Source organism: Aethalodelphis obliquidens, unplaced genomic scaffold, assembly GCF_003676395.1.
Source record: "Aethalodelphis obliquidens isolate GAN/ISIS:26980383/991018 unplaced genomic scaffold, ASM367639v1 scaffold1, whole genome shotgun sequence".
In the NCBI taxonomy this organism is placed as follows: Eukaryota; Metazoa; Chordata; class Mammalia; order Artiodactyla; family Delphinidae; genus Aethalodelphis; species Aethalodelphis obliquidens.
Window position 1 is genome coordinate 107,894,241 of NW_020837945.1, and position 20,990 is coordinate 107,915,230.

At 41.3% G+C, this 20,990-nt stretch overlaps 1 protein-coding gene across 5 annotated transcripts in view; it reads right to left on the reverse strand.

The window, feature by feature from the left end:
• Positions 1 to 20,990, reverse strand: part of KCNAB1 (potassium voltage-gated channel subfamily A regulatory beta subunit 1) — a 422,691-nt gene that overhangs the window by 262,122 nt on the left and 139,579 nt on the right. The window contains exon 1 of one of the 5 annotated variants that reach the window (XM_027113490.1): positions 112 to 1,194. The exons of 3 other annotated variants lie outside the window; for them this stretch is intronic. In XM_027113490.1, the coding sequence (XP_026969291.1) occupies positions 112 to 332 (221 nt within the window). In that variant the 5' untranslated portion in view covers positions 333 to 1,194. Of the gene's footprint in view, positions 1 to 111; positions 1,195 to 20,990 lie in introns of those variants that run through there. One more of the 5 variants, XM_027113508.1, reaches the window with a different exon arrangement.

Here is a 20,990-nt window from a genome sequence, read left to right on the forward strand (position 1 = left end):
AAATTAAGCAGCCCACCAATGAGTAAGTCACTTTTCAAAACCACTGAACTGTCTCCACTGTACCTGTATAGAACACGGAAACCCAGGAGAGAGAGAATCTTACATCCATACCTATATTTCATGCCAGTCTGCTTTGCGGTGGACTCTTTGAGAGAGATGTGATGCTGAGGGGTGAAGGTCCCCAGGCTGCGTGCGATGATAGCGACCGTGCGGAATTTGGCCCGGGCTGCGTTCACCACATTGGGGGCGGTGGAGCTCTGCTTGCTCAGAAGTCGCTCCTCGCCATTCCGACTCTTCAAATTATGCTCTGTGCAGGCTATGGAGACTTGCATTGCTTCCCCGGGCAGTGCACGGTCCCTCTCAGAACCCCGGAACACAGGCAGTCAAGAGAGGTCGAGCAGTTGGGAGGGTCTGCTTGTCTTTTAACCCCTCCTTGCTCCCCCTTCCTCGGGGCCGGGGAGTCCTTGCAGCTGACTTCAGAGCCAGGGAAAGTGGCAGCAGTGACTGCGGTGCAGGACAGAGTCCCAGGCACCGAGAGAAGTAAACAGCTAGCCCTGAAGTTGTCACAGCAGCTGGAGCGCGGATCAGACTGGCAAATCTTCCCGGGCAGTAATCTCGGTTGATTAAACAGCCAAATCCATGTAGTCGGGAGGCTTGGGCAGACGCCTGGAGCTAAGCATTTGTGCTGAACGCAGCCCTGCCAGAAGCCTGTCCGCGGTGCCTGAATGCGGGCTCGCCTCTGGGCGATGGCTCAAATCCACGCAGGCATACCGCAAGATGCGCCGCCAGCACCCTCTGGACCACAGGCAGGATGCTCTACTGGCGCGCTGAGCATCCCAAGAAGCAGCTAATCGCAAGCCGCTCCCTGGGGACCGGTAGTCTCCAGCCACTCCGGCTGTCAGCTCCCTCCCTGCCCCACTCCGGGAGGTCGTGGGGGCTCCTCAAGACCCCTCCCCACTCATTTTCAGGCGGAAGCCTGGGTCATTGTGTCCGCACCAACACGGGTTAGCAGCTGCACGCAGGAGCAGGAAGGTCCCTTTAAAGAGCTCCTCGCCTTTGTGTGCGACGCGAAGGCAAGAATCACTTCCAGCAGACTCTTGCTGTGATAGAATCTGGAGAGCTGCTCTTAAAGGGGGGCTCTGCCCAGGCTCAGACCAAATCCCGCGGCGGCACAACAGTTGGAACCGGGGGAAGGCAGGACGGGGGGTGCTCCTGCCACGGAACATGCCAGTGAATGAACACGTGAATACTCTGTGACTGGTTTGTTAAATCACAGCTTGAAATCCCTGTTATTAGCCTTACCAGCGTTTATTTCCCCTTTGCACATTACTTCTTAAGCCAATAACTTTGAAGTTTACTGAAAAGACACAGTGCAGACTTTTCAGAGTCAAGTCACCTAACTCACTGCCAAATCTCTTCTGGCTCCCAAAGGAGGGTGAAGGATGGGCGAGGAGGCAACAATTTGGCACCACCCAGAAGGGGTCTGCACTAGGTAAGCTGCAGGTCCAAGTCACCATCCAGGAAGGTCCAGGCCAGGTGGCTGGAACTGTGTACACTGCCCGCTGGTCATCTATGACCCATTGGTGAGGACAAGCATTATCCCCAGGGCAAGGGTAGGCAGCAAGACACCTCCTGTCATCTCAGAATGTTCCTGTGAGGCAGGAACACTGCCTGGTTCAGTAGTAGGTGCAAAGCAACTCCTCAGTAAATGTGGTTGAACCAAACTAAGCACCAACTGGCTGATAACAATTTCTCTCTCCATTTGAAATGCACAGAAGTCAGACAGTTTTTTTAATAGATGTACTTACAATAAAATTGTGCCTTCTGCACAATCAGTTCTCTAAACTGGTTTCCAACAGAAACTGCTGTCAAGCAAAAAGGAACTGTGTTTAAATCAACAATATTTATGAGCACCATCTCTGTACTAAGCATTAGAGAGAAATATGGAGAAAAAAATATAGCACTATCCTTCTCCTCAAGGAACTGGCAGCCTGGATGGGAAGGATAAAACAATCAGTCTTAAAGAGGCTAATGAACAATGTCAGAGGTACATTAGTGTTTAAATGAGTGGTACCGACACCAAGTACACTAGAGTTAATAAGCAGGGGAGTGATTACAGGAGGCTAGAGAAAGTTCCTCATTTCCCTACACTTCTACTGAATGCCTGTTAGGTACCTGACTGCTTGTTGCTGGGATACAAAATAGCTTACATGGAGGCTGGACCTCAAAGAGCTCATGGATGCCCAGGCAGCCCTCATAGACTGCGGGACTTTGCCTGGGACATGAATTTGATTAGCTGGAGAGCAGAAGGTCAGTCTTCCCAGAGATTGGCTGGGGTGAGGAGAACACACACTGTGGCTGTGTCAATGTGATAAATATAAATATATATATATATATATATATATATATATAGAGAGAGAGAGAGAGAGAGAGAGAGAGAGAGCGAGAGAGACAGAGACAGAGACAGAGACAGAGAGAGACAGAGAGACAGAGGGAGAGAGATGGCAGTTCTGACCACTTATTCCCAAATTAAGTTGTAGGAATGACATTTTCAAGTAGAATAGGTACCTGTTTTGAACTCCATTCCAGACATGAATCATAACACCTTTTTTTTTAACATCTTTATTGGAGTATAATTGCTTTACAATGGTGTGTTAGTTTCTGCTTTATAAAAAAGTGAATCAGTTATACATATACATATGTTCCCATATCTCTTCCCTCTTGCGTCACCCTCCCACCCACCCTCCCTATCCCACCCCTCTAGGCGGTCAAAAACCACTGAGCTGATCTACCTGTGCTATGCAGCTGTTTCCCACTAACTATCTATTTTACATTTGGTAGTGTATATATGTCCATGTCACTCTCTCACTTTGTCACAGCTACCCTTCCCCCTCCCCATATCCTCAACTCCATTCTCTAGTAGGTCTGTGTCTTTATTCCCCTCTCACCCCTAGGTTCTTCATGACATTTTTTTTTCCTTAGATTCCATATATATGTGTTAGCATACAGTATTTGTTTTTCTCTTTCTGACTTACTTCACTCTGTATGACAGACTCTAGGTCCATCGACCTCACTACAAATAGCTCAATTTCGTTTCTTTTTGTGGCTGAGTAATATTCCATTGTATACATGTGCCACATCTTCTTTATCCATTCATCCGATGATGGGACACTTAGGTTGCTGCCATCTCCTGGCTATTGTAAACAGAGCTGCAATGAACATTTTGGTATATGACTCTTTTTGAATTATGGTTTTCTCAGGGTATATGCCCAGTAGTGGGATTGCTGGGTCATAGGGTAGTTCTATTTGTAGTTTTTTAAGGAATCTCGAAACTGTTCTCCATAGTGGCTGTATCAATTCACATTTGCACCAGCAGTGCAAGAGTGTTCCCTTTTCTCCACACCCTCTCCAGCATTTACTGTTTCTAGATTTTTTGATGATGGCCATTCTGACCAGTGTGAGATGATATCTCATTGTAGTTTTGATTTGCATTTCTCTAATGATTAATGATGTTGAGCATTCTTTCATGTGTTTGTTGGCAATCTGTATATCTTCTTTGGAGAAATGTCTGTTTAGGTCTTCTGCCCATTTTTGGATTGGGTTGTTTTTTTGTTATTGAACTGCATGAGCTGCTTGTAAATTTTGGAGATTAATCCTTTGTCAGTTGCTTCATTTGCAAATATTTTCTCCCATTCTGAAGGCTGTCTTTTGGCCTTGTTTATGGTTTCCTTTGCTGTGCAAAAGCTTTTAAGTTTCATTAGGTCTCATTTGTTTATTTTTGTTTTTATTTCCATTTCTCTAGGAGGTGGGTCAAAAAGGATCTTGCTGTGATTTATGTCATAGAGTGCTCTGCCTATGTTTTCCTCTGAGAGTTTGATAGTTTCTGGCCTCACATATAGATCTTTAATCCATTTTGAGCTTATTTTTGTGTATGGTGTTAGGGAGTGTTCTAATCTCATACTTTAACATGTACCTGTCCAGTTTTCCCAGCACCACTTATTGAAGAGGCTGTCTCTTCTCCACTGTATATTCTTGCCTCCTTTATCAAAGATAAGGTGACCATATGTGTGTGGGCTTATCTCTGGGCTTTCTATCCTGTTTCATTGATCTTTCTGTTTTTGTGCCAGTACCATACTGTCTTGATTACTGTAGCTTTGTAGTATAGTCTGAAGTCAGGGAGCCTGATTCCTCGAGCTCCATTTTTTGTTCTCAAGATTGCTTTTGCTATTCGGGGTCTTTTGTGTTTCCATACAAATTGTGAAATTTTTTATTCTAGTTCTGTGAAAAATGACAGTGGTAGTTTGATAGGGATTGCATTGAATCTGTAGATTGCTTTGGATAGTAGAGTCATTTTCACAATGTTGATTCTTCCAATCCAAGAACATGGTATATCTCTCCATCTATTTGTATCATCTTTAATTTTTTTCAGCAGTGTCTTATAATTTTCTGCATACAGGTCTTTTGTCTCCTTAGGCAGGTTTATTCCTAGATATTTTATTCTTTTTGTTGCAATGGTAAATGGGAGTGTTTTCTTGATTTCACTTTCAGATTTTTCATCATTAGTGTCTAGGAATGCCAGAGATTTATGCACATTAATTTTGTATCCTGCTACTTTACCAAATTCATTGACTAGCTCTAGTAGTTTTCTGGTAGCATCTTTGGGATTCTCTATGTATAGTATCCTGTCATCTGCAAACAGTGACAGCTTTACTTCTTCTTTTCCTATTTGGATTCCTTTTATTTCTTTTTCTTCTCTGATTGCTGTGGCTAAAACTTCCAAAAGTATGTTGAATAAGAGTGGTGAGAGTGGGCAACCTTGTCTTGCTCCTGATCTTAGCGGAAATGGTTTCAGTTTCTCACCACTGAGGACGATGTTGGCTGTGGGTTTGTCATATATGGCCTTTATTATGTTGAGGAAAGTTCCCTCTATGCCTACTTTCTGCAGAGTTTTTATCGTAAATGGGTGTTGAATTTTGTCAAAAGCTTTCTCTGCATCTATTGAGATGATCATATGGTTTTTCTCCTTCAATCTGTTGATAAGGTGTATCACATTGATTGATTTGCATATATTGAAGAATCCTTGCATTCCTGTAATAAACCCCACTTGATCATGGTGTATGATCCTTTTAATGTGCCATTGGATTCTGGTTGCTAGTATTTTGTTGAGGATTTTTGAATCTATGTTCATCAGTGATATTTGCCTGTAGTTTTCTTTCTTTGTGATATCTTTGTCTGGTGTTGGTATCAGGTTGATGGTGGCCTCGTAGAATGAGTTTGGGAGTGTTCCTCCCTGTGCTATATTTTGGAAGAGTTTGAGAAGGATAGGTGTTAGCTCTTCTCCAAATGTTTGATAGAATTCACCTGTAAAGCCATCTGGTCCTGGGCTTTTGTTTGTTGGAAGATTTTTAATCACAGTCTCAATTTCAGTGCTTGTGATTGGTCTGTTCATATTTTCTATTTCTTCCTGGTTCAATCTTGGCAGGTTGTACATTTCTAAGCATTTGTCCATTTCTTCCAGGTTGTCCATTTTATTGGCATAGAGTTGCTTGTAGTAATCTCTCAGATCCTTTGTATTTCCGCAGTGTCAGTTGTTACTTCTCCTTTTTCATTTCTAATTCTACTGATTTGAGTCTTCTCCCTTTTTTTCTTGATGAGTCTGGCTAATGGTTTATCAATTTTGTTTATCTTCTCAAAGAACCAGCTTTTAGTTTTATTGATCTTTGCTATCGTGTCCTTCATTTCTATTTCATTTATTTCTGATCTGATCTTTACGATTTCTTTCCTTCTGCTAACTTTGGGTTTTTTTTGTTCTTCTTTCTTTAATTGCTTTAGGTGCAAGGTTAGGTTGTTTATTCGAGACGTTTCCTGTTTCTTAAGGTAGGATTATATTGCTGTAAACTTCCCTGTTAGAACTGCTTTTGCTGCATCCCATAGGTTTTGGGTTGTCGTGTCTCCATTGTCATTTGTTTCTAGGTATTTTTTGATTTCCTCTTTGATTTCTTCAGTGATCACTTCGTTATTAAGTAGTGTATTGTTTAGCCTCCATGTGTTTGTATTTTTTACAGATCTTTTCCCGCAATTGATATCTAGTCTCATAGCATTGTGGTCAGAAAAGATACTTGATACAATTTCAATTTTCTTAAATTTACCAAGCCTTGATTTGTGACCCAAGATATGATCTATCCTGGAGAATGTTCCATGAGCACTTGAGAAAAATGTGTATTCTGTTTTTTTTGGATGGAATGCCCTATAAACATGAATTAAGTCCATCTTGTTTAATGTATCATTTAAAGCTTGTATTTCCTTATTTATTTTCATTTTGGATGATCTGTCCATTGGTTAAAGTGGGGTATTAAAGTCCCCTACTATGAATGTATTACTGTCAATTTCCCCTTTTATGGCTGTTAGTATTTGCCTTATGTACTGAGGTGCTCCTATGTTGGGTACATAAATATTTACAATTGTTATATCTTCTTCTTGGATCGATCCCTTGATCATTATGTAGTGTCCTTCTTTGTCTCTTCTAATAGTCTTTATTTTAAAGTCTATTTTGTCTGATATGAGAATTGCTACTCCAGCTTTCTTTTGGTTTCCATTTGCATGGAATATCTTTTTCCATCCCCTCACTTTCATTCTGTATGTGTCTCTAGGTCTGAAGTGGGTCTCTTGTAGACAGCATATATACGGGTCTTGTTTTTCTATCCATTCAGTCATCTAAGTCTTTTGGTAGGAGCATTTAATACACTTACATTTAAGGTAATTATCGATATGTATGTTCCTATTCCCATTTTCTCAATTGTTTTGGGTTTGTTATTGTAGGTCTTTTCCTTCTCTTGTGTTTCTTGCCTAGAGAATCATAACATAACCTGCAGTTGAGGTTTAAATTACATTGTGGAATTTCATCCTCTACCTTCCATGCTCTTCCCACTCCTTATTTTAAAAAATAAATATACTGCCTACTGTTCAGTGGTTAGAAAGTAACTTCAGGATGGGGTGAGGGTTGTAGAAAGGGACAAATGAACCTAGGCTTCCTTTTTTACCCTCAACTCCAAGGAAGTAGTTCCTGAAGCAAAGCTTTTTTCCCTGGAATAAACAACAGTGGGCAGAGAGGAAGCAGATCATTAGAAGTTTTATTTTTTTCATGCTAAACTGGCTCATCGGGGATGGTCAATATGAATCAGGAAAACAGTCAAAGTGAAAAGAGGAAGAAGTGGGAGGAATCAGAATGAACAGCTCAGAAGTGGGGTGGGGGTGGGGATAAAGCATCCTGGGAAGCAAGACGGAGCATAGTGATTACCATAGGGCCAGAGGGGTCAAGAGCCAGTGGCTCTGGCTTAGGCACTGACTGAGGGGGAGGAGGTGTGGGAAGGCAGCTAAGGGGTGAGGTATGAGAGCTGCCAGTTCTACAGGGAGGAGGGAGAGTTTCAGGGTGTGTGAGGTTTGCACACAGTTAACTGAGTGGCTTTCAGGTTTGCCAGGAACTAGCAGAGCAACACCTGAAAGCATATCCAAGACCAGAACAGGGCCTAGGTTATCAGAATAAAACATGCAAGGCAGAGCACTTCTGAGTCACCTACTCAGCCCCAACAGGACCAAGCAAGGCACCTTGTTTAGAGCAGGCCCTCACTCTATAAATAATTTAGAGAGGGAGATAAGGAAGCTTAGGGGGGAAAGAGGGAAGCAGGGAGGAAGGAAGAGGTATGGGATGATGCCAAAATCTTGGATAAACTTGAATCTTTAAAAAAAAAAAAAAAAGAAAGAAAGAAAAAGAAAACCCTGCACTTTCTAGTTTTGCACAGGCTGCTCACTTGAAAGGTACCAATAACTGCCCCACATTCATGTCTGCACCTCTTGTGTACAGACAAGTATCCACCTTTAGTACATGCCTCAAAGAGAATCAAAGGACTGAGGCCAGAGGAATGCTCACAGTGCCTCCTTCTGGCTGCCCACAGTGAGCCTTTCCAGATCTGACCCTACATGGGCTTTCTGACAGCAAGCCAGCAGCTTGGTGACATACCCCAGCTGTGCTCACCCTTCGCAGCATCAATGGAGCAGTAGGTCTCAGGGGTCCAGAAATTAGATAATGGTTGCTGTGAGAATGCTCATTCCTCCTAAGTTTGTGCTAACAGGTCACATCCCAATTAAGTTGGGAAAATTAAGTTTCAAATATGTATCTTTCCATTGTCACACAATAGGATTTGGAGGATTCTCACTATTATTATTTCAGGTTTAAATAAGACACACAAATGATACAAATATAGATGTAGATATAGATACAGATGTAGCTATTGCTATGAATAGAATTGGGCCCTCCCCAAATTCATATGTTGAAGTCCTAACCCCCTAAGTATCTCAGAATGTGACTCTATTAGAGAGTTTCTTTAAAGAAGTAATTGAGGTAAAATGAGGTCATTACAGTGGGCCCTAATCCAACATGGCTGATGGCCTTATAAGAAAAGGAGACTAAGACACTCACAGAGGGAAGATCATGTGAAGACACAGAGAGAAGGAAGCCATCAGCAAACCAAGGAGAGAGGCCTCAGAAGAAATCAACCCTGCTGACACCTTGATCTTGGACTTCTAGCCTCTAGAATTGTGAAAAAAAAATAGATTTCTGTCGTTTCAGCCACCCAATGTATGGTATTTTCTTACAGCAGTCCTAACAAACTAATACAGCTATAAATATTGTTTTTATTTTAATTCTTATATTATTGGTCAAGAGAAACTATTGGAATTCTCCAAAGAAATGCTCCTGAAAGTCATTATTAGGCCATGATGGATACCATTATCATGCCACTCTACACATCCTAAGCAAATATTACAAATGTGCTCCAAAGAAGAGTTCCAAATACAACCCATTTATTCCTTTCCACCAAGTCATGAAGCCTCTACAGGGTGACTCTTGATACAAGAGGTAGTGGTTTTCAAGACACTTCTAGTACTTGTTCTTAATGATCTCCTTATTCTGCCAGTTCACCCTTTTACGAGCTTGCTTTATCCTGGGCATCCAGAATTGGCAACCTCAGAAATGTCATGAGGCAATGGAGATAGGCCTGCACTGGCGGGCCTAGGCCTTGCTGTAAACCCGGCTCTGTCACTTTGCCTGTGACCTTGGGTGTTATTATCATTCCATATGCCTCTGTTCTTTCACCTGAAACAGGAGAGGGATACATATTTATTTCCAAGATCTTCTTTTGTGCTATAAGATTCCCTGAGGTGCTTTTACAGAGAGATGTGGAGGTTGCAAGATTACAAAGAGTTATCACTTATTCTGCAGTTGTGCCTGGGTCTCAGCTGGTCTCTATTCATTACCTGATATTTGGGATTCTATGGCATTTATGTCAAAGGGTCACTGGGTCATGGTGACAGAGCTGGTTAGGAAGAGACCCAGGCTGGTTAACGTGCACCCTGTCTTCTCATGCTCGTCCATAGAGTCTTTATGGTAACACGGGAGGACTCTAGGGTGTGGGCTCAGCTGGAGCTGGGTGTGAATCCCAGCTCTGCTCTGCCTCTTCTTCCCATGTGCCACTGAGGGGGACGCTTAACCTCCCTGCCTCTATCCTCATAGAAAAACAGGGTGCCCGAATATTCCTCTCCAGATGACTCTGAGAATGGCATGAAATAGTGCGTGACCCACAGCAGGCACTTGGTAACTGATCAATATCCATTTCAATTTATTAAAAGCAGGCTTTTGGGAAGTCATTCACCTCCTCCCAAACAAGCTCACCCAGAGACCTCAGCAATTACCAATATCAGTGACACTTACACAGCACTCCCTATGTCCCGGGAACTCTTAGGAACACTTTACACATATTAGCTCACTTAATCCTCACATAATCCCAAGAGGAGGTGCTATGTTATCAACTCCATTCTACAGATGAAAAAACAGGAGACACAGAGAAGTTAAATAACTTGCCCAAGGTGACGCAGGCAGAGACCTGGGATTTACCTCAGGGTAGCCTGCCTCCAGAGACTTAGTTCTTAACCACTGTGCATACTGCTCCTCACTGCAAGGACTTCCTCTGAGAAGGGCTTTAAATGGTGCCATTTTATGACTATAATTTGAAGGAAGTCCTAGTCTTACTATGAATGAGGGAAAGAAATTCAATATTGGAAGTCTAAAAATTTCAGTACAATTAAATCAGCCATGCTTGGTAGCTTTTGAGTATACCTTTTTATCAACCTTTCAAATACTTCATAATACTTTATTCTTATTACTCAAGAAAAAGAAAATTTCCCAGTTACCTGGCAAATTTCTGTTTGATTAATTTCCCACAGATAAAGTCAGAACCAAATGACTTGTGCTGAGTCCACTTATAACTTATGGTTTATATTCCATTGGAAACCACAGCCTGTGGGAGCCCAGAAGCATTTAATTATGCAGCCAGGCAAAACTGGATTCATTCAAAACAGAAAAGAATCTGTTAATATTTGAAGAATTTTAAACATGCAAATGTACAGATGGCAAGCCACTTTATGTGCCTATTATTTGTGATTAAAAGAGAAATTTTTAGGGTGAGAATTTCCTATTTATTATAAATACTTAACACGTGGGTTTGGAGAACAATTTATTACATTCTGACAAATTGAACCAGCCATGAAAATTAGCAGGGGCCCACATTTGCACAGGCACAGGTTTTGGAATAATAGAGAAAGTAAAATTGAGAGGCCAACTGAAGACACAGACCTACTAGAGAATGGACTTGAGGGCATCGGGAGGGGGAAGGGTAAGCTGGGACAAAGTGAGAGAGTGGCATGGACATATATACACTACCAAATGTAAAACAGATAGCTAGTGGGAAGCAGCCGCATAGCACAGGGAGATCAGCTCGGTGCTTTGTGACCACCTAGAGGGGTGGGATAGGGAGGGCTGGAGGGAGGGAGACGCAAGAGGGAAGAGATATGGGGATATATGTATATGTATAGCTGATTCACTTTGTTATAAAGCAGAAATTAACACACCATTGTAAAGCAATTATACTCCAATCAAGATGTTAAATAAATAAATAAATAAATGTTAATATGTCCTCATAGAAAAAAGAAAAAAAGAAAAACACTCAAGGCTATGCTGAATAGAAGAAATTTCCAGATGTCTACCCTTCTGCTTCACAGGAAGAAAAGTTTCAACAGAGAACCCCTACCAGGAACCCTGAGGACAGGCTCAATACAAATCTTCTCATACTCCAGGCCACAAGTCCAAAACCAAATATAATTAAAGAATGGTTAAGCTTCTCAATGAACACTTAAACTATACCCTCAGCCACTGATATTTCCTTAATTTGAAATTTCTGACACATCAGATGTATCAGCAAGATCTCCAATATTTATCCATCACTTTATACATTCAAGGCAAGGTACCATAGTGCTACAGGAAGCAGGTGTGGAAGAATAAAAAATTCACAATTCAGACTATTATGCTCAGGCTTCTTCATGGAAAGTAATTTCTCATAAGCTTGTCTGGAACCTGGATATAGAGCTGGGAGGAAATAGGGACAGAAGGTCTATTTATTTTTTTACAAATGTCATTAGTTCTTCCTAAATTATTAACCATTAGTATAATTTCTGCCATTGCCTTATAATACAACAAGCTGGTCAGAAATATTTGCCATGTTTTTGGATAAAAGATTTTCCTAAAGAGCTTAACACACAGAGAATTTGTTTTCATAGATAATTAGAATTATTGTACTTCATCCAATTTAAGATACCATTAACCACAAGATACATCATTATTTTGTACACCACTAAAATAGAAATTGTGGCCAATTAATTACAAAACAATGCTTTTTTTCATCCCTCAAACTTTCAATTTTCAGTTTATCAAAAGAATCTTTTTAGACTTACATTTTTCTGCCCAAAATTTCATTCTTGTACATACATACAAAAGAAAATGTAAGGGCAATAAATTGGTTAAAGTATTCCCAAAATGTATTCACATTCAGAATTTTTTTTTTGGCTGCATTGGGTCTTCGTTGCTGTGCGCAGGCTTTCCCTAGTTGTGGTGAGCGGGGGATACTTTTCGTGGTGGTACATGGGCTTCTCATTGCGATGGCTTCTCTTCTCGTGGAGCATGGACTCTAGGCACGCGGGCTTCAGTAGTTGTGGCACGCAGGCTCAGTAGTTGTGGCTCATGAGCTCTAGAGCTCAGGCTCAGTAGTCACAGTGCACGGGTTTAGTTGCTCCGCGGCATGTGGGATCTTCCCGGACCAGGGCTCAAACCCATGTCCCCTGCATTGGCAGGCGGATTCTTAACCACTGCGCCATCAGGGAAGCCCTTACATTCATATTTTGATGCTTCTGGATGTTTTATTCAGAGTCATCAATGTCCACATCTCTCCACACAGTCATCCTTTGTGTTGGTAATGCAGGAATTTTTTAAAAACGTGCTCAACTATAGTCTCTGGCAGTTTATTCCAAGCTGTTGACACCTACTCTGAAAGTTGCGATGCACACTTACAGGCACTGACAATCACATCTTGATGGTCACATAGCCGGGAGCAACTAGAGACCAAATCACTATTTCAGCAAAGGAAAACTATGTGCTTCAAAGAATTGATGATTTCTGAGATAGTTTATTATAAACTCTTATTTCATGGCAATTTAAATCTAAAATACTGGAGAAGGAAGGAAGGGAGGGAGGAGGGAAAGATTTTTGAGCACCCACTATGTGCCAGGCATTGTGCCAAAGGCTTCTACATCCATTATCTCATTCCAGAAGAAAGGAAGAAAAAAAAGCTAGCCTTTGTTAAGCATGTAAGTTAATTGAGCTCTCAACCTAGTGTTCTATAACTCAGTGGAGTTACATAAGCATTCATCTTCACTCCTCCAAACTGAGAAGTGAATCAGACTCCAAAAGAGCTTTCCACATAAAGTCACCATGCCCAATGGGGCTGAGAAAAATAAGCAAACTGAAGGTCTTTCCAAAAATACGTTAAGGGGTAAAAATTCACTTGTTTCAGTTCAAATCTGTTGGTCTTCTTAGGGTGAGAAAAGCCACTATTACACATGTCACTCTACGGCATAATGTCTAATATATTTTTATAAAACATGTATTCTTTCACTTCTTTATTCTGTTCATTTTCAAAGGGAAGATGTTGTAAAAGAAGCAGATCTAAGATCCTATGGGATTCTTTCTCATTTAAGTCTTTCCCTGTGGCAGATCACAGGAAGTTCTTGTAAGAGACACTTCAAGCTTTCACCACATTTAAAATGAAACTCATTTTGGACGATATAAATATCAGGTTCTCACCTTATGCTCCATCAAGTGCTTGTATTGTCTGAAGTTTTTACAATTTACATGCATTACTCTTGTAAGTAAAATAAAATAAAAATTTTAGCTCTCATGGTGGCTTCTAGAGTTAATTATAGTAATCCTGAGGATGAACTGACCCTTTTATTCACTATTCCACATCGAACTGCAAACCCATCAGAGGGAACCATGTGATCATCGTAGCCACCAGCTGACCCCACAGCCACCTTGTGCCTCCCTTGGACCCACCCAAGAATTTCTGAGCCTTCTTTATGATACACCAGAAATACATCAACACGTGGCACAACTCCTACAGCAGAACACCTACTGAACGCTGGCAGAAAACCTCACACCTCCCAAAAGGCAAGAAACTCCCCACGTACCTGGGTAGGGCAAAAGAAAAAAGAATAAACAGAGACAAAAGAATAGGGACGGGACCTGCACCAGTGGGAGGGAGCTGTGAAGAAGGAAAGGTTTCCACACACTAGGAAGCCCCTTCGCGGGCAGAGACTGTGGGTGGCGGAGCAGGGGGAAGCTTCGGAGCCGCAGAGGAAAGCACAGCAACAGGGGTGCGGAGGGCAAAGCGGAGAGATTCCCGCACAGAGGATCGGTGCTGACCGGCACTCACCAGCCCGAGAGGCTTGTCTGCTCACCCGCCGGGGCGGGAGGGGCTGGGAGCTGAGGCTTGGGCTTCGGTCGGAGAACAGGGAGAGAACTGGGGCTGGCGGCGAGAACACAGCCTGAAGGGGTTAGTGCACCACGGCTAGCCAGGAGGGAGTCCGGGGAAAAGTCTGCACCTGCCGAAGAGGCAAGAGACTTTTTCTTCCCTCTTTGTTTCCTGATGCGCGAGGAGAGGGGATTAAGAGTGCTGCTTAAAGGAGCTCCAGAGACGGGCGCGAGCCGCGGCTAACAGCGCGGACCCCAGAGATGGGCATGAAACGCTAAGGCTGCTGCTGCCGCCACCAAGAGGCCTGTGTGCAAGCACAGGTCACTATCCACACCCACCTTCCGGAGAGCCTGTGCAGCCCGCCACTGCCAGGGTCCCAGGATCCGGGAACAACTTTCCTGGGAGAAGGCACTGCGCGCCTCAGGCTGGTGCAACGTCCCGCCAGCCTCTGCTGCCGCAGGCTCGCCCCGCACTCCGTACCCCTCCCTCCCCCCAGCCTGAGTGAGCCAGAGTCCCTGAGTCAGCCGCTCCTTTAACCCTGTCCTGTCTGAGCGAAGAACGGATGCACTCTGGCGACCTACACGCAGAGGCGGGGCCAAATCCAAAGCTGAGCCCCAGGAGCTGTGAGAACAAAGAAGAGAAAGGGAAATCTCTCCCAGCAGCCTCAGAAGCAGCGGATTAAAGCTCCACAATCAACTTGATATACCCTGCATCTGTGGAATACATGAATAGACAACAAATCATTCCAAACTGAGGAGGTGGACTTTGCGAGCCAGATTTATGATTTTTTTCCCCTTTTCCTCTTTTTGTGAGTGTGTATGTGTACGCTTCTGTGTGAGATTTTGCTTTCACCATTTGTCCTACGGCTATATGAGTCCGGTTTTTTTTCTTTTTAAAAAAACGTTTTTTCTTAATAATTATTTTTTATTTTAATTATTTTGTTTTATCTTACTCTTTCTTTCTTTCTTTCTCCTTCTTCCTTTCTTTCTTTTCTTTCTTTCCCTTTCTTTCTTTCTTTCTTTCTTTTCTACTTTTTCTCCCTTTTACTCTGAGCTGGGTGAATGAAAGGCTCTTGGTGCTGCAGCCAGGAGTCACTGCTGTGCCTCTGAGGTGGGAGAGCCAACTTCAGGACATTGGTCAACAAGAGACCTCCCAGCTCTACATAATATCAAATGGCAAAAATCTCCCAGAGATCGCCATCTCAACACCAGCACCCAGCTTCACTCAACGACCAGCAAGCTACAGGGCTGGGCACTCTATGCCAAACAACTAGAAAGACAGGAACATAACCCCACCCATTAGCAGAGAGGCTGTCTAAAACCATAATAAGTCCACAGACACCCGAAAACACACCACCAGACGTGGACCTGCCCACCAGGAAGACAAGATCCAGCCTCATCCACCAGAACACAGGCACTAGTCTCCTCCACCAGGAAGCCTACACAACCCACTGAACCAACTTTAGCCACTGGGGACAGATACCAAAAACAACAGGAACTACGAACCTGCAGCCTGCAAAAAGGAGACACCAAACACAGTACGATAAGTGAAATGAGAAGACAGAAAAACATACAGCAGATGAAGAGCAAGATAAAAACCCACCAGACATAACAAATGAAGAGGAAATAGGCAGTCTACCTGAAAAAGAATTCAGAATAATGATAGTAAACGTGATCCAAAATCTTGGAAATAAAATAGACAAAACGCAAGAAACATTTAACAAGGACCTAGAAGAACTAAAGATGAAACAAGCAACAATGAACAACACAATAAATGAAATGAAAAATACTCTAGATGGGATCAAGAGCAGAATAACTGAGGCAAAAGAACGGATAAGTGACCTGGAAGATAAAATAGTGGAAATAACTACGGCAGAGCAGAATAAAGAAAAAAGAATGGAAAGAACTGAAGACAGTCTCAGAGACCTCTGGGACAACATTAAACGCACCAACATTCGAATTATAGAGGTTCCAGAAGAAGAAGAGAAAAGAAAGGGACTGAGAAAATATTTGCAGAGATTATAGTTGAAAACTTCCCTAATATGGGAAAGGAAATAGTTAATAAAGCCCAGGAAGCACAGAGAGTCCCATACAGGATAAATCCAAGGAGAAACACGCCAAGACACATATTAACCAAACTGTCAAAAATTAAACACAAAGAAAACATATTAAAAGCAGCAAGGGAAAAACAACAAATAACACACAAGGGAATCCCCATAAGGTTAACAGCTGATCTTTCAGCAGAAACTTTGCAAGCCAGAAGGGAGTGGCAGGACATATTTAAAGTGATGAAGGAGAAAAACCTACAACCAAGATTACTCTACCCAGGAAGGATCTCATTCAGATTTGATGAAGAAATTAAAACCTTTACAGACAAGCAAAAGCTGAGAGATTTCAGCACCAACAAACCAGCTTTACAACAAATGCTAAAGAAACTTCTCTAGGCAAGAAACATAAGAGAAGGAAAAGACCTACAATAACAAACCCAAAACAATTAAGAAAATGGGAATAGGAACATACATATCAATAATTAAGTTAAATGTAAATGGATTAAACGCTCCCAGGAAAAGACACAGACTGGCTGAATGGATAAAAAAACAAGACCCATATATATGCTGTCTATAAGAGACCCACTTCAGACCTAGAGACACATACAGACTGAAAGTGAGGGGATGGGAAAAGATATTCCACGGAAATGGAAACCAAAAGAAAGCTGGAGTAGCAATTCTCATATCAGACAAAATAGACTTTAAAATAAAGACTATTAGAAGAGACAAAGAAGGACATTACATAATGATCAAGTGGTCGATCCAAGAAGAAGATATAACAATTGTAAATATTTATGCACCCACCATAGGAGCACCTCAATACATAAGGCAAATACTAACAGCCATAAAAAGGGAAATCGACAGTAACACTTTCATAGTAGGGGACTTTAATACCCCACTTTCACCAATGGACACATCATCCAAAATGAAAATAAATAAGGAAACACAAGCTTTAAATGATACATTAAACAAGATGGACTTAATTCATGTTTATAGGACATTCCATCCAAAAACAACAGAATACACATTTTTCTCAAGTGCTCATGGAACATTCTCCAGGATAGATCATATCTTGGGTCACAAATCAAGCCTTGGTAAATTTAAGAAAATTGAAATTGTATCAAGTATCTTTTCTGACCACAATGCCATGTGACTAGATATCAATTACAGGAAAAATCTGTAAAAAATACAAACACATGGAGGCTAAACAATACACTACTAAATAACCAAGAGATCACTGAAGAAATCAAAAAATACCTAGAAACAAATGACAATGGAGACACGACGACCCAAAACCTATGGGATGCAGCAAAAGCAGTTCTAACAGGAAAGTTTACAGCAATACAATCCTACCTTAAGAAACAGGAAACATCTCAAATAAACAACCTAACCTTGCACCTAAAGCAATTAGATAAAGAAGAACAAAAGAACCCCAAAGTTAGCAGAAGGAAAGAAATCATAAAGATCAGATCAATAATAAATGAAAAAGAAATGAAGGACACGATAGCAAAGATCAATAAAATTAAAAGCTGGTTCTTTGAGAACATAAACAAAATTGATAAACCATTAGCCAGACTCATCAAGAAAAAAAGGGAGAAGACTCAAATCAATAGAATTAGAAATGAAAAAGGAGAAGTAACAACTGACACTGCAGAAATACAAAAGATCATGAGAGATTACTACAAGCAACTCTATGCCAATAAAATGGACAATCTGGAAGAAATGGACAAATTCTTAGAAATGCACAACCTGCCAAGACTGAACCAGGAAGAAATAGAAAATACGGACAGACCAATCACAAGCACTGAAATTGAAACTGTGATTAAAAATCTTCCAACAAACAAAAGCCCAGGACCAGATGGCTTTACTGGCGAATTCTATCAAACATTTAGAGAAGAGCTAACACCTATCCTTCTAAAACAGTTCCAAAATATAGCAGAGGAAGGACCACTCCCAAACTCAATCTATGAGGCCACCATCACCCTGATACCAACACCAGACAAAGATATCACAAAGAAAGAAAACTACAGGCCAATATCACTGATGAACATAGATGCAAAAGTCCTCAACAAAATACTAGCAAACAGAATGCAACGGCACATTAAAAGGATCATGCACCATGATCAAGTGGGGTTTATTCCAGGAATGCAAGGATTCTTCAGTATATGCAAATCAATCAATGTGATACACCTTATTAACAAATTGAAGGAGAAAAACCATATGATCCTCTCAAACGATGCAGAGAAAGCTTTTGACAAAATTCAACACCCATTTATGAAAAAAAACCTCCAGAAAGTAGGCATAGAGGGAACTTTCCTCAACGTAATAAAGGCCATATATGACAAACCCACAGCCAACATCGTCCTCAATGGTGAAATACTGAAAGCATTTCCACTAAGATCAGGAACAGGATAAGGTTGCCCACTCTCACCACTTGTAAATATTGACCAAAAGACAACCCTCAGAATGGGAGAAAATATTTCATATGAAGCAACTGACAAAGGATTAATCTCCAAAATTTATAAGCAGCTCATGCAGCTCAGTAACAAAAAAACAAACAACCTAATCCAAAAATGGGCAGAAAACCTAAACAGACATTTCTCCAAAGAAGATATACAGATTGCCAACAAACACATGAAAGAATGCTCAACATCGTTAATCATTAGAGAAATGCAAATCAAAACTACAATGAGATATCATTTCACACCAGTCAGAATGGCCATCATCAAAAAATCTAGAAACAGTAAATGCTGGAGAGGGTGTGGAGAAAATGGAACACTCTTGCACTGCTGGTGGGAATGTGAATTGGTACATCCACTATGGAGAACAGTATGGAGGTTCCTTAAAAAACTACAAATAGAACTACCATATGACCCAGCAATCCCACTACTGGGCATATACCCTGAGAACACCATAATTCAAAAAGAGTCATATACCAAAATGTTCATTGCTGCTCTGTTTACAATAGCCAGGAGATGGCAGCAACCTAACTGTCCATCATCGGATGAATGGATAAAGAAGATGTGGCACATATACACAATGGAATATTACTCAGCCATAAAAAGAAACGAAATTGAGCTATTTGTAGTGAGGTGGATGGACCTAGAGTCTGTCATACAGAGTAAGTCTGAAAGAGAAAAATAAATACCATATGCTAACACATATATATGGAATTTAAGAAAAAAAGTGTCATGAAGAACCTAGGGGTAAGACAGGAATAAAGACACAGACCTACTAGAGAATGGACTTGAGGTTATGGTGAGGGGGAAGGGTAAGCTGTGACAAAGTGAGAGAGTGGCATGGACATATATACACTACCAAATGTAAAATAGATAGCTAGTGGGAAGCAGCCGCATAGCACAGGGAGATTAGCTCGGTGCTTTGTTACCACCTGGATTGGTAGGACAGGGAGGGTGGGAGGGAGGGAGACACAAGAGGGAGGAGATATGGGAACATATGTATATGTATAACTGATTCACTTTGTTATAAAGCAGAAACTAACACACCATTGTAAAGCATTTATACTCCAATAACGATGTAAAAAAATAAATAAAAATTTTAAGTTGTTTTATCTATTATAAATTTATCACAAATTCTGCTGAGAGGAAACAGTGAGACATGGAAGCAAGAAGGAAAAAAAAATCATGCATTTATCCAGACTTCCAATTTTTAAGAGTTTTGTCAACAGCATCTTTTGGTTTTCGGGTTTTTACTTTTCTACGCATGGTTTTGTGGTGGTCGTTACTGATGTTGCTGTTGTTGTTCTGTATAAGTGAATACTGTTCAAGCTATGTATCAGTTACCTCATGCTATCACTTGGCATTTGTTCATTTGTTTTTTCATTTTTGGACATTACCTATCCTTAAGTCAATTACTTTTCCTCACCATGCATTGCTCACATTAATATGCATTTTTCATTGTTCAGTTGCCAAGTTCTATGAGGCAAAGAGGCAGAGGACTCAGCGCCTCCTCACAGGGCTCCCTTCCTGGCTGGGGCATGTACAGACATTCAGTGACGATTACTGCCTACCCTATTACGTCAGGACAATGGTATAGCCAATACACACTCTAGAGGAAGAGAGAGCGATCACTGGGAGTTGCGGCAGTTAGAGAAACTATGGTGGTGTCAGAAAAGATCTGAAAGATTGAGTACAGAGAATCTCCCAGGCAAGGAAAGAGAGTAGGGGAGAGAGGCTACATCAGCAGAGGAAGCAGCTGTAGCAAAGATGAGGAGGTGGAGGAGCTTACTGGGGAATAATGACTAATAATTTTGGATGGGACCTTGTTTGAAAAAGGGATTTACATAAGAAATTATGCAAAACAAATGTACATAAATCAATTGGAGTCTGTTGAGAATAGCCTGGAATAAAATTCTGGGTGAAGACTCCCCCCTCGGGGCAGTTGGGAGAGGTTGAAGGTAGAAAGTTCATCAAGGATTCTGATCCAGGGTGTAAGCAGTATTTTTGGAATATCCATCTGGAAGCCAATAGGGTGGCCTGGAGATGTAAGAGACTCAATACAGGAAGACAAGTAGAAGACCGTTGGAATCAGCCAGCCATAAGGTAAAACCTGCTGATGGAGGAATGATACTTCCTACTGCCAGTTCTGATAGATGGGAAAATGTTCACAATGCACTGTGAGCTGAAAAAACAGTTCACAAAATAATATGCACAGTATGAGCCTATTTTGACAGAAACAAAAATCACCTATCTCTGCAGATAAACAAAAAGATATACGCAAATATATTCTTATACTGGATATATGAGATATACCCAAATACTATCAGTAGTTACCTGTGGGTGGTGGAACTATGGATAATTTTTATTTTCTTTATTTTGATAGTATATGATTTTCTGCTATGAATACATATTATTTTTGTATTATGGAACAGAAAAAGTGGTACCTAGAGAAAAGAAGTGATGATTGAAGCATGAGGAGCCTGTAGGTGTACTTATCAGGGAGGAAAGACTGATGACTTTTAAATTTTTTATTTCACAGCACCCAGTACTGTGGGATTAATGCCACTAAGC